The 16,562-nt window shown below is 44.0% G+C and overlaps 1 protein-coding gene across 3 annotated transcripts in view; it reads right to left on the reverse strand.

The window, feature by feature from the left end:
• Positions 1–16,562, reverse strand: part of MDH1B (malate dehydrogenase 1B) — a 33,711-nt gene that overhangs the window by 3,217 nt on the left and 13,932 nt on the right. For all 3 annotated transcript variants that reach the window (XM_047773337.1, XM_047773338.1, XM_047773336.1), the window contains exons 5-9: positions 14,961–15,102; positions 12,815–12,978; positions 9,973–10,112; positions 9,328–9,379; positions 2,795–2,875 (exon numbers count right to left, since the gene is read on the reverse strand). In XM_047773337.1, coding sequence (XP_047629293.1) covers positions 2,795–2,875; positions 9,328–9,379; positions 9,973–10,112; positions 12,815–12,978; positions 14,961–15,102 — 579 coding nt within the window. The remainder of the gene's footprint in view (positions 1–2,794; positions 2,876–9,327; positions 9,380–9,972; positions 10,113–12,814; positions 12,979–14,960; positions 15,103–16,562) is intronic.

The following is a 16,562-nucleotide window of genomic DNA, read 5'->3' on the forward strand; positions in this document are numbered from 1 at the left end:
CCCAGAATTTGCACTTGTGTGCATATAATGAAACAAAAAAGTTACATGAGAAAATACCTACCCTTTTCTAATCTATTCTTATCCTTCTCTTTTTTTACTTACCCTTTTCTTTCTATTCTATTTGAGTTCATTGGAAAAAAATTCTGGTCTCTTTACTTACCTCTTTATTATCAGTTTTATTCTAGTTCAAGGAAAAATGCTAGTTGTTCAATCTATTTCATGACCCACTAATTTTTTTCCCCCAAAACTCACCTGACCCACAATCCAGAAAGCATTTATATTTATATTTGATTCCAATGCCCATTTAACAAAGAGCACCCACAACAACCTGCAATCAACCTCACTTTCTCTGCTTAATCACCACTAATGTTCTTTACGATTATGAATTAGTTAAGCCTAAGAACCTAAAATTTTAATGAACAACCTAAATTGGTCTGATGCAAAGATGTTGGAATATGTACAGGACAGTCTGGCTTTTCTTCCTCCATCCTGGGAAGCTGCCAGTCATCTGCTCCATGATGGATCTTAGGTCTTTTCCTCAGTTCTCTCTCAGGGGCCTTAGTGTCCTCTGTCTTTTCCAGGAGTGTTGCTCAACCCCAGCTGAGCCAGCAAGAGTAAGGGTGCTGCCAGCCAGCTACCTAGAGATGCTGTCTGACTAAGCCTCTTCAGATGCATATTCTGGGAGTTCCCATTGTGGCTCAGTGGCATAAAAACCCAGCTAGTATCTGACTAGCATCCATGTGTATGCAGGTTCGATCCCTGGCCTTGCTCAGTGGGTTAAGGATCTGGCGTTACCCAGAGCTGTAGTGTAGGTCGAAGACACACCTTGGATCCTGCATTGCTGTGGCTGTGGGGTAGGCCAGTGCTGCAGCTCCGATTCGACCCCTAGCTCGGGAACTTCCGTATGCTGTGGGTGCAGCCCTAAAAACAAACAAGCAAAAAGATATGTATTCTGGCCAGAATGGAGTTTACCATGATCCTCTGGAGGGCCATCTGGGCTGCTTGATCATCTTCTAGTGGACCCGTGATAACGCCAGGTCAGTTCTCGAAGCCCGACCCCCTCTATTTCACACTTTGTCCAGCCATCCTTGAGCTATGCAACTGAGTCCTCTACCAGCCATTCAGTCAAAAGATAGCTGGCCTCTTTCTACCTTTTCCAGCTTTCTTCTTCCTTTTTGGATCCTCTGCTCTAGCCCAGCTGCCTTACTTATCAGTTTCTGAATACATTTCGCTGCTGCCTCAGGTGCACAATTCTGGCCAAGGCATAAGGCCCTGATACGCCTGCTTTTCCCTCCTGGTGGGACACCTTTCTCACCCTCTTCCTTCCCCTCCCCCTCCCCCACTTACACACTTGTTTTCACTAAATAACACCAGTAATTCCTACTCTTCCTTCAGGACTCAGCTCCCATTTCACCTCCTTTGAAAGCCTTTCCTAACAGTCTCTATGTCAGGAGACCCCTGTGTGGGCCCTGGGCCTCTCTCTGATACAACACTGACCTCTCAATAGGGTACTTTTCGCTTTCCTTGGCTGTTTCCCACACCGGACAGTGAGTGCTTTGAGGGCAAGGACAGTGTTTGGTGTATGGCAAGGAGAGCCATAGCACCTCTCACAGTTTATTTTATTTTATTTTATTTTATTTTTGGTAAAAACACATAACATGAAATCTACCTTCTTCACCAAATTTCAAGTGTACAGTACAGAACTGTTAACTATATGTACGCTGTTGCACAGCAGATCTCTAGAATTTTTTTCATCTTGCGTGACTGAACCAGCACAGCTTCTGAATAAATAAATGCCCATCTGAGTATCTTTAACCATCTTAAGTCTCAACAAAATTTTGAGATATTAAATTTTCTCCTTCATACATTACGAAGATCTTTTCGTTCCTTGTGAATTTCTAGATTACTTGTATATTTTCTTGTGTATCTTGCCCTGTTTCACTGAAACTTTTTTTTTTTTTTAAGTGCTGCACCCACAGCATATAGAGGTTCCCAGGCCAGGAGTTGAATCGGAGCTACAGCTGCCAGCCTATGCCACAGCCACAGCAACACAGGATCTGAGCTGCATCTGCGACCTACACCACAGCTCATGGCAATGCCAGATCCTTAATCCACTGAGCTAGGCCAAGGATGGAACCCTCAACCTCATGGTTACTAGTCAGATTCATTTCCACTGCGCCACTGTGGAAACTCCCTCACTGAGCTTTTTAATTCATTATGTATCCCGGCATGTACTTTTTCATAGTCTCATGGTGCCTTTCCCCCAGACGTATTTGTGTGGCCACAATTCCCTTATTATGGCCTTAGTGTCTCTCACAGAGAGACCAGCATCTAGAAGGTGCTCAGTGCATATTGATACTTTCATTCAAAGATTGCAATAGATTTTGGAGTTCTCGCTACACAAATCTGAGTAGTAACCATGGTTATGGGTTCAATTCCTGGTTTCACTCAATGGGTTAAGGATCCAGCATTGCTGTGAGCCGTGGTGTGGGTTGAAGACACAGCTTGGATTCAGCATTGCTGTGGCTGTGGTTTAGGCTGGCAGCTGTTGTTTTGATTAGACCCCTAGCCTGGGAACCTCCATATGCTGAGGGTGTGGCCCTAAAAAGCAATAAATAAATAAATAGATTTTTAAACGTGACCTTATTTTGGGGTAGACCATGAGGGTGATGAAAGGCTTAACTTCCATTTTATGGCTACTAGATGATCAAATGCCTTTCTTTGAAATTTAGTGTTAAGCCTTGGATAAAAAGGAAATTTTTTTTTTTTTTTTTGCCCTAAGTGATATACCTACCATCTGAGAGTTTTTGATGTTCCTGGTTTTCATTTGTGGTGGGTGAGGTGGTCTCTTCATCTTCTTTGGCTAAGTCAGTTTCTAAAAGTCAGGAAATCAAGTATTAAATTAATTGAAAAGATTAAACAAACCTCATATATGAATCATCTCATTGATATGGTAATAAGCAGAGATTTCCAAATTCTGTAAAGTTCTGTTTATTTTCTTTCTTTTTTTCTTTTTTCTTTTTCTTTTTGGTTTTTTTAGGGCTGCACCTGAGGCATATGGAGGTTCCCAGGCTAGGGGTCAAATTGGAGCTGTAGCCACCAGCCTACACCACAGCCACAGCAATGCAGAATCCTAGCTGCTGCTGCAACCTATACCACAGCTCACAACAGTGCGGGATCCTTAACCCAATTCGTGAGGCCAGGAATTGAACCTGGTCAGTTCGATGCTAGTCGGATGCTAGTCGGGTTTGCTAACTTCTGGGTCATTTCGGGAACTTCAAGTCCTAATTATTTTCAAATCTCTGATTTGCAATCTCTGAAACAGTGTTCTGACCAGGGTCCAATGGTCCAATGGTGATGGAGTCAAGATCAACAAATGATTCATATACATTCATATATATATATATATATACATATATATATACACACCAGGTCATTTTCTTTCACAAAACTTTCTACAATGCCAATGTTATGGGAAATTTAGGACTGGAGTTTCCATTGTGGCTCAGCGGGTTAAGAATCTAACATAGTGTCTGTGAGGATGCAAGTTCGATCCCTGGCCTCACTCAGTGGGTTAAGGATCTGGCATTGCCATGGCTGTGGTATAGGCTGGCAGGTGCAACTCTGATCTGACATCTAGCCCAGGAAATTTCTTATGCCACAGGTGTGGCAGTAAAAAGGAAAGAGAAAAAAAAAATAGGACTAAATACCAGTCAATGAAGTCAAGTTTAGAAAACCTGCCTTATGGTTCATTATCATAAAAGGATTTGTAACTCTAGACTGCCAAGCAGGAAGCCACTCAGAGGGTCTTAAATTCTGAGAATAAAAGAGTTCTAGGGAAAATCAATTGCTCATTGGACTTCTGTGCCCACACCCTTCGCTTCCATGCTGGCTTGGGGCTTTGTTTTCTTTGGTCCACTCCTGGGGACTTGACCACCAGCCAGAACTGGGTCTGAATTCCCAAAGCCCCCACCTCTACCCACAACCTCTTTTCCTCGTGGTTTCTCTGCCCTTCCTCCCCTTGCTGGTACTTTGTCCTCACTAAACCCTCTTGGGTCTGGACCAAGAGCAATCCTCTGCCTCCTGCCAGCTCCCCTTTACTAGTTAATCCATTCAGAGAGGCAGCGACGGCTTTAATTCGTTGGAATCTGTTATCATACTGGTTGTTAAATATTTTCAATCACACCCTTGCTGGAGATTTTAAATTTTATTTCTATTTATGACTTCTTTCTTTATCCAATCTAGACTCCTCTAGTCCATCATTTCATTGGCTTTCTTGCAATTATCCTCATCATCATTGCCTCATCTGCATCCTTCCAAATGCTAAGTAAAATAACAAAATGAGACTCATTCCATTCCTATATTCAATGCCAATGACCAAATCACCTGAGCACCCATTTAGGGCACCAGTAAAACAAGGATTCCCCACACCCCCCCAAAAAAAAATCTTTGAGAAAATAATTTGATATTCCAAATGAAGTCATCAGAATTTTGTTGGGATACAGTTTTGTATTATTTTTATCCTAAATGCATTTACTCTGATTGCAGGGGTGGCAGTACTCGCTAATACTTCAGGGCTTACTACTGATCTGAGCCCCTCTGCAGAGAATCACACAACCGTACACTGGAGATGCTACCAACTTCTCAGTCTCCAAATACCACTGAGCCTTCAGCTCTGAAAAAAAATTTGGCTTTTTCCGTTGTCCTTTTCTCCTTTCCTCTTCTTTCCCTAGCCCTTCCCCTAGTCTTTGATCTTTGGGACCCAGCCTCGATGCCTGTTTTGTTCTGAATCCTCCCATCCTACATACACCCCTGCATCTGCACCCATCACTCCCTTCTCTTAAGGCCTCAGCAGCAGAGATGTTTGCTGTGTGAAGCTGATCCTGGGTTCTGAAGCTTGTTGTCTTGAGGATCTTTCTCCTCAAGCCCCACCAACTTCACCCTCTCCAGTGGTAGTTAACATCCATCCATCCAGATATCTATCTCTCCACCTATTCATATTTTTAAATATGTCAAACAGGCACATCAAACAAAAAATTCAAACGGCACTGGACAGCATGCAGTGAAGAAGTCTTTCTTCCCCAGCCACTCAGGTCATTCTGCACGGGGTCACCATAGTTACCAGCTTCTTCTAAAAAACGACCTGCTAGGTACTGATGGCTCCACAGCCTCATCTCCAGCCCAGATCTCTCTCCTGGCTTCCAAAGACATGTGTCCATCACCCACTGGATACAGATGCCTCTTGAAAATCTGCCCCTTCTCCAACCTTCCTTGCCTAGACCACAGCTTTGAAATCATTTCCATGACTTAGCACACACAGCAAATGACAAGGATGATAGAGGCAACCAGTTTGGGTATTCCAGTTGCCCCAGACTCAGCCCCTGGAGTTAAGGGCAGGAGTACCTCCATATCCCCTACCCATCACGGCTGATGATTTGGGAAGTCCTATCTTAGGGAATGACACGACCACCATAGGTCAAGATACCAAAACAGGAGTTCCTGTCGTGGCACAACAGAAACAATTCCGACTAGGAACTATGGGGTTGCAGGTTCGATCCCCGGCCTCACTCAGTGAGTGAAGGATCTGGTGTTGCCATGAGCTACGGTGTAGGTCACAGATGCGGCTTGGATCTGGCATTGCTGTGGCTGTGGTGTAGGTCGGCAGGTGTAGTTCCGATTAGACCCCTAGCCTGGGAACCTCCATATGCCATGGGAGTGGCCCTAGAAAAGACAAAAGACAAAAAAAAAAAAAATTCCAGAAACATCAGGGCATTCTTGAGCCCCCTGAGCTCTCTCTTAGTTTCTATCTTAGTTTGGTCAAGTCCCATCAATTTTATTTTATTCTATTTTTTGTCTTTTGTATTTTTAGGGCTACACCCTCGGCATATGGGGGATCCCAGGCTAGGGGTTTAATAGGACCTGTAGCCGCTGGCCTATGCCACAGCCACAGCCACGCCAGATCCATAATGCATCTTTGAACTATACCACAGCTTATGGCAATGCTGGATCCTTAACCCACTGAGCAAGGCCAGGGATTGAACCCGCAACCTCGTCGGATTCGTTTCCGCTGAGCCATGACGGGAACTCCAAGTTCCGTCAATTTTATATTTTCATGTCCAGCCCCTTCTCTACAACTTCCTGGCTACTTCCTGGCTAGGGCCCTCATCATTTCTCTACTGAAAAAAAAAAATTGGTCTTTCTGCTTCTGATCTCTGCCATCCAATTCAATCTTCCCATTATGGACAGAGTGGTCACTCCAAAATTTGATTTTGCTCCTGTCTCTCCCCTGTCTAAAAAAGTCTTTCCTTGGTTTTAACAAGATAAGGAACCTCTTCATCTCCTGACATTTCTCACCTCGAATTTTATTTTCCAGATGAGATGAATTGGCAGCTCTCAGAAAGTTCTGCCTCACGTCTTTGCCTTTTTATAGGTTGTTGCTCTTTCTCTCTGGAACAACACTCCCATTTACCCCCACCTTAGCTAACTCCTTCTTTCCACTTACGATTTGGTTTAGATGTCACCTCCTCTAGAAAGCCCTTCTATCACATCAAAATCCTGCTGGGTTCTCAGCATCCAGCACGTCCCTCAGGCCCCCAGCGCAAAGCACACCAGCTCCACAGAGAGACAGTGGCTCCTGGGGCTCACCCCCCCCCCCACCTTTGATCTCACTTCTGCCCTCCCCATTCTACAAAACTGCTCTCATCAAAGTCACGAATGACCTCTGTGTCATACACCCATTGAGCAGGCTTCAGGCCCCTTTTTATTTACACCCCACCCCTGTCCTGGCAGCATCTGACAGTGTAGACCAGCCCCTATTCCTGAAACACTCTCTGCCTCTAGGTTTTTCATGACACCAGGTCTCAGTCCTGACTCTGATTGCGTCTTCCTTATAGTCCGTCAGCTGTTCCTGTTCTACTCAAGTGGTAAAGGCTATGCTCCTCCAGCCCTTCTACTTCAATCAACCTCTCCTCTCTCCCTCCCTCTCTCTCTATCTCCATCATGCTCATGGCTTCATTTCTATTTATGAGGCGCAACTCCCAATTTGATAACTGCTGTCCAGATCTTACCGAGCTCCAGAAAGCATGCAATTCTCTTTCTGACATTTCCATTTGAAACACCCATAGGTATTTCTGCATCAAATGGTAAGAAACTAAACTCATCCTTCCTCTGCTCCGGCACTGCTCCTATCCTCTTCCGCCCAACACACACACGCAGGTGCACTCTCTCTCTCTCTCTCTTTCTCAAATAACATTCTTCCACCATTTTTCCCCATATCAGTAAATCTACTTGATTGCTCAACCAGAAGAAGCCTGAGTCCGCTGGGATTCCCCAGAGTCAATCTGTCATCGAATCTCAATAATTCCACTTCCTAAATATCTCTCAGAATTCTACAGCTTCCAGCCTTAGCTGGGATCATCTCTTCCTTGTGTCCCTGGGCTACCCTCCTATTCCAGTCTCCCCGCAAAGTCTAGCCTTGTTCCCATCTCTGTTCCAAAGTCATCACATCCTGATCGAGTGACTCTCCTTCTAGAAGTTTCTGTGACTCTCATCTAATTTTCATGGCTCAGTCTCGCAAGCTTCACGTCGTTAGGCTTTGGCCACACAAGCTTTTTCTGTGATTTTTCAAACCAAGACCACATATGTTTTCCCGTCTCAGGGTCTTTCCTCACACCCCCAGCACAGCACCCTGTACCTCCCATGCTTAAGACTCAATCATTTGTAACTTATGATCCCAATAGACTGAAGGTGCCAAAAGGCAAGGACAGGCCTATCTTATCCACCCCCTATATTTCTTGCTCCTTGCAGTGGCTTACAATTTATTCCATAAATACTGGTAGAAGGAAGTAATGTTGGGCTCTCAAAAGGTACTTGATTAAAGCTCTTTGCAAAATGAATTTATTTATATTTCTATTTTCATATTTCAGATGCGGTTTTCTTTAAGGCGAAAGGAGGAAAAGAAGAAAGGAAGAAAGAAAAAGAAAGAAAGAGAGAAAGAAAGATGAGAGCACTTCCTTCTGAGTCTACAATTAGAGAAAATACCAATACGAAAAATAGGTTTATTGAAATTTATTTTTTAAAAAGTTATCTAAAAGTAAGTGTAGTATGGTGGGTTGCATTGTGTCCCCCAAAAGCATGTTGAAGTCCTGATCCCCGGTACCAGTAAATGTGACCTTGTTTGGAAACACAGTTTTAACAGGATGTGATCAAGTTATGATGTGGTCACACTGGACTAGGGTGGGCCCCCAGTGCAGTGCAATGACTGATGTCCTTATAAAAAGAAAGGGACCTAGAAACATAGACACACATAGAGGGAAGACAGACCTGTGAAGACAGAGACTGAGATTGGAATGAAGCCGCTGCAACCTAGGAATGCCAGTCATTGCCACCAGAAGCTAGAAGAAGCAAGGATGGCTTCTTCTCTGGAGCCCTGAGAGGGAGTGTGGCCTTGCTGACACCTTGATTTAGGTCTTTTACTCTCTAGGACCATGAGAGGGTAAGTGCTTGATGTGTTAAGCCACCCCATTTGTGGTAATTTGTCATGGCAGCCCTAGGAAATGAATACATATGGTATTCACAAACTTTTTAAGGTTACAGTGTTTTATAATTTTTAAAAATTACTTATGGCTGCCCCTGCAGCATATGAAAGTTCCTGGGATGTGGAGTGGGTCAAACTGGAGCTGCAGCCGTTGGCCTACACCACAGCCACAGCAACTCCGGATCCGAACCACATCTGTGACCTATGCTGCAGCGTGTAGCAATGCCAGATCCTTAGCCTACTGTGCAAAGCCAGGGATCAACCCACATCCTCATGGAGACAATGTCAAGCTCCCTGCTGAGCCACAGTGGGAATTGCAGGTATAGTGTTTTTAAGATGTGATTTCTTTAGCATTCGTATGAGATATTTTATTCCAGAATTCATAGTAAGCTTGGCAGTTTATTTTGTCAAGAATTTAGCTTACTGTTGCCTTTGGAATAGATTATCAATGAGATCCTGCTGTGTAGCACTGGGACCTATGTCTGGTCACTTATGATGGAGCAGGATAATGTGCGAAAATAGAATGTGTACAGGTATGTGTAACTGGGTCACCATGCCGTACAGTAGAAAAAAAAATTGTGTTGGGGAAATAACAATAAAAAAAATTCTCACATCACACACACACACACACACACACACACACACACACACACACACAAGAAAAAAGAATTTAGCTTAAAAGCATGGATTGTGGATTATATTTATCTATATTAAGCAGTGAGGCAGTTTTAACATATATTTTAATACTCTGTTAATAACAGCCCAATAAACCAGTATATCTGAAAGATTACCTGATTGATATGGCTGAAAATGTATCAATTCTCCAAGTGCAACAAGTTTCTCCTGTGAAAAGTTTTTATAATCAGAGAAAAAATGAGCTCAATGACTTAGATAATAATGACTAACTTATTATTATTCTTTAATAGAAAAACACTGATTCTTGATTTTTTTAAATAACCAATAACATTTTTCACATACCAGAAATTATACAACCAAATGAGTAGTGTTCTTCGGCTGATTTCTTCAAACTCTGTGTTGCCTCCTTATTGTTCTTCAGAATAAAATGCAAGTTAAACCCCACAGGAAACCAGTGTGTGGCTTGGTTTAAGGGAGTCAGTGTGAGGCCGTTATCAAAGTCAGGTCCCCTTGAAGGTCCCACTGCGGCTCAGCAGTAGCAAACCTGACTAGGAACCATGAGGTTGCGGGTTCAATACCTGGCCTCGCTCAGTGGGTTAAGGATCCAGTGTTGCCATGAGCTGTGGTGTAGGTCACAGACTTGGCTCAGATCCCGAGTTGCTGTGACTGTGGTGTAGGCTGGCAGCTGTAGCTCAGATTGCACCACTAGCCTGGGAACTTTCATATTCTGCAGGTGTGACCCTAAAAAGACCAAAAAAAAAAAAAAAGTCTGGTCCCCTTGCAGACTATTCTGACTTTACCTGAATTAGATCACTTGTCATTCTGGTTATTGTTTGTTCATTTAATTCAATATCTTCCAGCTCTGTAAGAACCACCCAAGTTCCATTCTCAAATTTCACAGGCATAGAAAAGACAATCCCTTCGGGAACACCAAACTGGCCTGTGGGAAGAAAACACAAAGCAAAGCAAAGCAAAAGCACCCAGATAAATAAATCTTCCTGGTAACATTGTTGAAAAGGATGGACACAGTACATGTTTTGTTTTGTTTTTGTTTTTGTTTTTGTCTTTTTGCCATTTCTTGGGATGCTCCCATGGCATATAGAGGTTCCCAGGCTAGGGGTCAAATTGGAGCTACAGCCGCTGGCCTACGCCACAGCCACAGCGACGCGGGATCTGAGCCACATCTGCGGCCTACGCCACAGCTCACAGCAATGCTGGATCCTTAACCCACTGAGCGAGGCCAGGGATTGAACCCGCAACCTCATGGTTCCTAGTCAGATTCGTTAACCACTGAGCCATGACAGGAACTCCCATACATGTTTTTTTTTGTTTGTTTGTTTGTTTGTTTGTTTTTTAATGATAATGGTGGCTCTAAATTTCTTGGAATTCCTCCCCAGGGAAATGGAAAAATGTACTGAGAAGTACTGACTGAGCACCCCTCCAGGTTCGGACAATTCCTCCTTCTGCGTTTCTCTCAGAAGGAAGAGCCACTCTTCTCTCTTCTTTATCCCTTTTGTCCCCACTGGGTTGAGACGCCCTCCCTCTGCCTTGCAGCCTTTCTCGTCCACCTTGTCTGGAATTCCTCTGGCTCACTTCCTTGGTTTTTCTTATCCCCCTAGGGAGCTCCTGAGCCCGAGGCACTTGTTCAGTCTGGCCTGGGCTCTTCTAGCTACTGCGGTCACCTAGCTAAGTGCCAGTGCGGGAAGGGAAGGAGAAGGTGCAGGGAAGTTGATGATCTCCTCAAAGTTCCCAGTTCCTGGTTTAATTGGGCACCAGATAAAAAAATTGATAATGTTCCTAGCTAACTGAGCAAGCTTCAGATAAAATGTTCCCCATTTTTTTGTGTCTCGGTCAAGTAAGAAAATTATTCTTGCCATTCTAGTCATCAAAAATGTTGTCCCTAGGGCCAAATCTTGAGGAGGGTCAAGAAACCAGGATCTGGAGTTCCCGACTGGCTCAGTGGAAACGAATCTGACTAGAATCCATGAAGACACAGGTTTGATCTCTGGCCTCACTCAGTGGGTTAAGGATCCAGCGTTGCTGTGAGCTGTAGTGCAGGTCGAAGACGCGGCTCGGATCCCAGGTTGCTGTGGCTGTGGTGTAGGCCAGCAGCTACAGCTCCATTTCGACCCCTAGCCTGGGACTCTCCATATGCCGCAGGTGAGGCCCTAAAAGACAAAAAAAGAAAGAAGGAAACCAGGATCTAAGACTTTTCCTTAGAGGGCATCCCAGGTCCTCTGTTACACTGTTTTATCTGTAAAGAGTCAGCCTTGTGGGTGGACAACAGGTGAGGCTTTACCTATATGGCACCATTTCAGGAACACAATGCTCGTTTGCCCCTCACCTCACCTGCTCCAATATCACAGTATTTATTGATGAATTCCTACAGAGATGAAACTTTTTACAAATGAAGATGAGATTTTAGATGCCTATATTTCACCAAGAAGGTCATGTAGGGATCTGACTTCATACCATGGGCATGTTGATGAAGCTTAACTTTAATTGATCAAGACTCACTGCATGTGTCAAGGCCCTGCCCTCAGGGTGGATGAACTCTAATGGAGAAGACAGATGCCACTAACCACCCCATCAGTAAAGCAGGCAGTGACGTGCTCTCTGCCAGGGGAACAAAGACTATGTGAGTGCAGGGGGGAGGCAGAGTAATTCTGACTTGGGGGGTTTAGAGAGATTTCTTTGAGCTGCACCATAGTCACTGAACAATGCGAAGGCCATGGTTCCATCAATAACGTAAAGGATACAGGAGGTGGACCAGATTGGGGAGGAAGACAACAGGTTCAGTGTGGTGTGTGTTGGTTTAAAGTGACAGCATGCCATCCAGGTGGCAACGTTTCACAGGTAGAGCTCGGCAGCGAGGCCCAGGCCTGAAGCTTTGGGGATGAATGGGTTTGCACAGGTGAACGTAAACAGCAAAGGGGAGAGATGTTTTAGCCAGAACCTGTGGGGCCCAGAGCTTCAGCTATGCTCTTTCTTGTTTTTCAAAACAATAGAAGTGCTCTGAATAGTTTTTAGCTGATTAAAATAGTAAGGACATAAAAATATACACTCAGTATTTGTGGATGGAGAGCAAGCTTCCCACGTTCCGCTGCTGCCTGGTACCCTGAGATCTGCGTCCTGCTGTGCCCTCTGTATCCTGCCTCTGTGTCTTTGCTCCTGTGGCTCCTGTGGCCAGATGCTTCCCTCACACTTGTCCATCAGGTAAACGCCACTCAAACTGCAGGCTTCCTGGAGTGTCACCTCCTTTATGATACCTGTTCGGATTCTTCATCTGCTGCCCACCTACAATCAACCTTGCTTTCCCTTCCTCGGTTGCGATATAGTGAGAACAACTTCACGGAATTATTCCAATTATGTATGTGGCTCTCTTTACTCTCTGGTTTCCTAAAAGGCAAAGGCCACACCTACTCCCTAAGTGTGTTCCCAGTGCAGGCACACAAAATACAGTTGCATTTCCATGTGGCTAACTGGACGAATGCACGCGTGCATGAATGATTATGCAACTGTGACAATCCAGGTAGTTTGCAGACCATGTAGAGAGGGAGAGGGGTGAGGACACAAAAGAAGGAGCACAAGGCATACAGGGAGGTTTTTAAATTTCACAAAATATGAAAAACCCAGATTTACCTTCACTCAACACCCCTAGAGACACAATCTCCCCAGGCGGTGAGCCATGGAACCAGTATTTCAACGTAGTGGCTATACTGTGTGCAGTTAAGATGCCTCCAAATGGTCTTCCTGTGGCGGTCGACTTTTTAAGGGTTAGTACAAATTCTCTGTTTACCCACTCACTGTAAGGAGAGAAAGAAAAAATTTTACAATGGAGGGAGGAATGGAAATGAAAAAGAATGTTCCCTGGGTCTATGCATCTAAGTATAAGAAATCATCTCCACAAAAATAGAAATACGACTTCCGGTGTCCCTTCTTCAAGCTTCTTCAGTCATCTAAAGAGTCAATTGAAAGGTAATGGAATAAAGCAGAAAGGAGTCCTAAAGTCTTAAACTGAAAACATAACATAAACATGGAACAAAGAAAAGTGGTCAAGAGTTCCTGTCGTGGCGCAGTGGAAACGAATCGGACTAGGAACCATGAGGTTGCAGGTTCGATCCCTGGCCTCGCTCAGTGGGTTAATGATCTGCTATTGCCATGGCTCAGTTCTGATGTTGCTGTGGCTGTGGCTGTGGCCAGCAGCTGTAGCTCCAATTGGACCCCTAGCCTGGGAACCTCTGTATGTGATAGGTTCGGCCTTAAAAAAAAAAAAAAAAAAAAAAAAAAAAAAAAAGACAGAAAGAAAAAGAAAAGTGGTCAAAGGCTGCAAGAACAATACTCTTGTCACCAAGTACTCATTTGACATAGAGGCCATTTTGGAACCAGTGGTAGCCTTCATTTTATTTATTTTATTTTTTTGTCTTTTTAGGGCTGCACCCATGGCATATGGAGGTTCCCAGGCTAGAGGTCGAATTGGAGCTATAGCCACCAGCCTACGCCACAGCCACGGCAAGGCCAGATCCTTAACCCACTGAGTGAGGGCAGGGGTTGAACCCACAACCTCATGGTTCCTAGTTGGATTCGTTGCCACTGCACCATGACGGAAACTCCAACCTTCATTTTAAATAAGATATGTCATGAAAGGTTGAGTTATTCATGCTGAGAATTAGAGAAACAATTAAGGTTTTAGAATCTGAAGTTTAAATTCAGGGAACAGCCCAGCTGGACTAGAACAAGCATGAAACAGCTGCCCTGCTAGGCCAGTGAAATCCAGCTCCACAAGATGCTGTCCCAACCCAGGCAGCGACGCAGAGGAACCAAACCCTGAGAGCCCAAGGACACAGTTCCTAGGCATGGATGACCTTCCTATGCTCTGAGGAAGGACAGGCCACAACTGGGAAAATGCTGCAAAGTTTAGAAGAATGTTTCAAAGGCACCCCTCTCCTGTCCTCCTCCTGCCCTTTGGCCCTTTCATAATGGTGACTTGTGACAGGCACAGTTCTGTGTCATCTTCCCAATGACTTTATAGGGCCCATGCTCTGTTACCATTTCCACTGGCAGATGGAAAAATGGAGGCACAGAGATATTAAGTAACCTCTCTAAAGTCACACAGCTAATGAGTGGCTGCATGAGAATTCCAACCAGGTAGCACGGCTCCAGAGACAGTTCTCCTCAACTCTGCCTCTCATGGAACGGAGCACCCCTTCTTCTTAAAGACAATTCCCCTAACTTCACCTTTACGTTAAACAAGATTTACTTCACATATGCTTGCTTTAGAGATAACATTAATGGAATAGTTGAGCCACTTTAAGGATAATATCAGAGTTCCCATTTTGGCTCAGTGGTAATGAACCTGACTAGTATCCATGAGGACATGGGTTCGATCTCTGGCCTTGCTCAATGGGTTAAGAATCCGGTGTTGTCATGAGCTGCAGTTTAGGTCACAGACGCGGCTCGGATCTGACATGACTGTGGCTGTGGTGTCGGCTGGCAGCTATAGCTTGGATTCAACCCCTAGTCTGGGAACTTCCATATGCCATGGGTGCAGCCCTAAAAGGACAGTAAAATAAAATAAAATAAAATAAAATAAAATAAAATAAAATTAGCGGGTGGGGGCTGACTAGCTGAAATTCTGTTTCTTCAATAGAAAGTGTAAACAAGGATGAGTGTGAACAATGTCAAGTTATTTTTGTACACTGGTCTTTAAGATGATTTTTAAAAGATTATAACATATTATGCGTTTATTCAATATTACTAGAATACTTCACTTAGAAAAATACTGTACCTATCAAAAATCAGGCTTAAAATAGGGCGTGAAAAGGGAGGAGGTCCCCAGACAGCACTCTCATATCCATACACCTTGGCTTTTCTCAGATCCACATAGTTATTTCCACTAATATTACCCCAAATTATCACATCTTTGATGCCTGCAAAGAAAAGAAATTTAAAAAAATAACATTATACAAAAAATTGCCTGCAGCCTGCTTTCTGTTTGTGTGTCTGTTTTACAATTGGTCCTTTTGCTATAAAACAGAGCTAAGTGTAGTTCCCTAAAAATGTGCAAACGATGTGGACGGATCATGTCTTTAATCATCAGGGTTTGGCAATTCCTCCGACTGCTCATGGATGGTGTGGGGATATGACTAATTCAGGGCATACTGAAATGCTCCCTGAAAGACTGCTACTGAGAATTATTCCAGAAATTTGGCCAAGGCACCTGACTCCCTGGGTGGCCTTGGTTTCCTGCAGAAGGAGGGTGCTGGGATAAGAGGACCCCAATGAATATTTTCGTCAACAAAGGGTTATTGAGGAGTTCCCATCATGGCTCAGTGGTTAACGAATCTGACTAGGAACCATGAGGTTGCAGGTTCGACCCCTGGCCTCGCTCAGTGGGTTAAGGATCCAGCGTTGCCGTGAGCTGTGGGGTAGGTCACAGACACGGCTGGGATCTGGTGTTGCTGTGGCTGTGGTGTAGGCCGGCGGCTACAGCTCGGATTAAACCCCTAGCCTGGGAACCTCCATATGCTGCAGGTGCGGCCCTAGAAAAGGCAAAAAGACAAACAAAAAACAAAACAAACAAACAAAAACAAAGAGTTACTGAGTTAGCGAATGTGTGTGGGGCTTTTAGGTGGCTCAGGAGAAAACAAATGAGCCCTAATCCTTAAAATATTCTGGGGGTGGAGGGGATTGGGTGACAAAACCACTATCATACAATGTGATATGTACCATGAAGAAAAAAAAAGAAGATGGGGTTAGAGAGAGGTAGGGACTAGTGTCTGATAGGATTCTAATGATTGTGAATATTCAATGAATGTGTCTGAAGGGAAGTAAGTAATTTTATTGATTTATTTATGAACTTATTTATTTGCTTAAAAACGTAATTTTCTATAAGGTCACATCACTTTCTATGCTGGAGATTAAATTCTTTCCTCTTCTGTATGAGATAAGGTTGCTGTTGGCTTCAAGTAACAGAATATCCTTCTGACTTGGCTCAACTAGGAATTTACTTTTCTCAGATAACAAGTCAAGGTGGGTAGTGATACCAGTGCATGTTCAGCAGCTCAAGATGTCATTCTCTTGGCCTTCCCCTCATGGTCCTGAAATGGCTGCAGTAGCTCCAAGTATCACACTTTCACAGAGTTGTGTTCAAAGGCAGGTAGTAGGGAAAGGAAATTTTCCTACTGGCTTTAAGGCCCTTTATAGCTCTAAGTGCCTTAAATCATGCTAGAGAAAATTAAAGTGGGCCTCTGCCTTTTTTTCCCTTCTAACATCTTTTCCTGCTTTTCTCAGTATACTGATTTTTCTTAAAATAGCTATCCTTCCCCGATTTCAGTCCATTTGGTTTGAGTAAGGTTGTCCTTACCTCTTATCAATAGGCATGAGACCT

The sequence above is a fragment of the Phacochoerus africanus genome, chromosome 3 (assembly GCF_016906955.1).
Source record: "Phacochoerus africanus isolate WHEZ1 chromosome 3, ROS_Pafr_v1, whole genome shotgun sequence".
NCBI classification, from domain to species: Eukaryota; Metazoa; Chordata; class Mammalia; order Artiodactyla; family Suidae; genus Phacochoerus; species Phacochoerus africanus.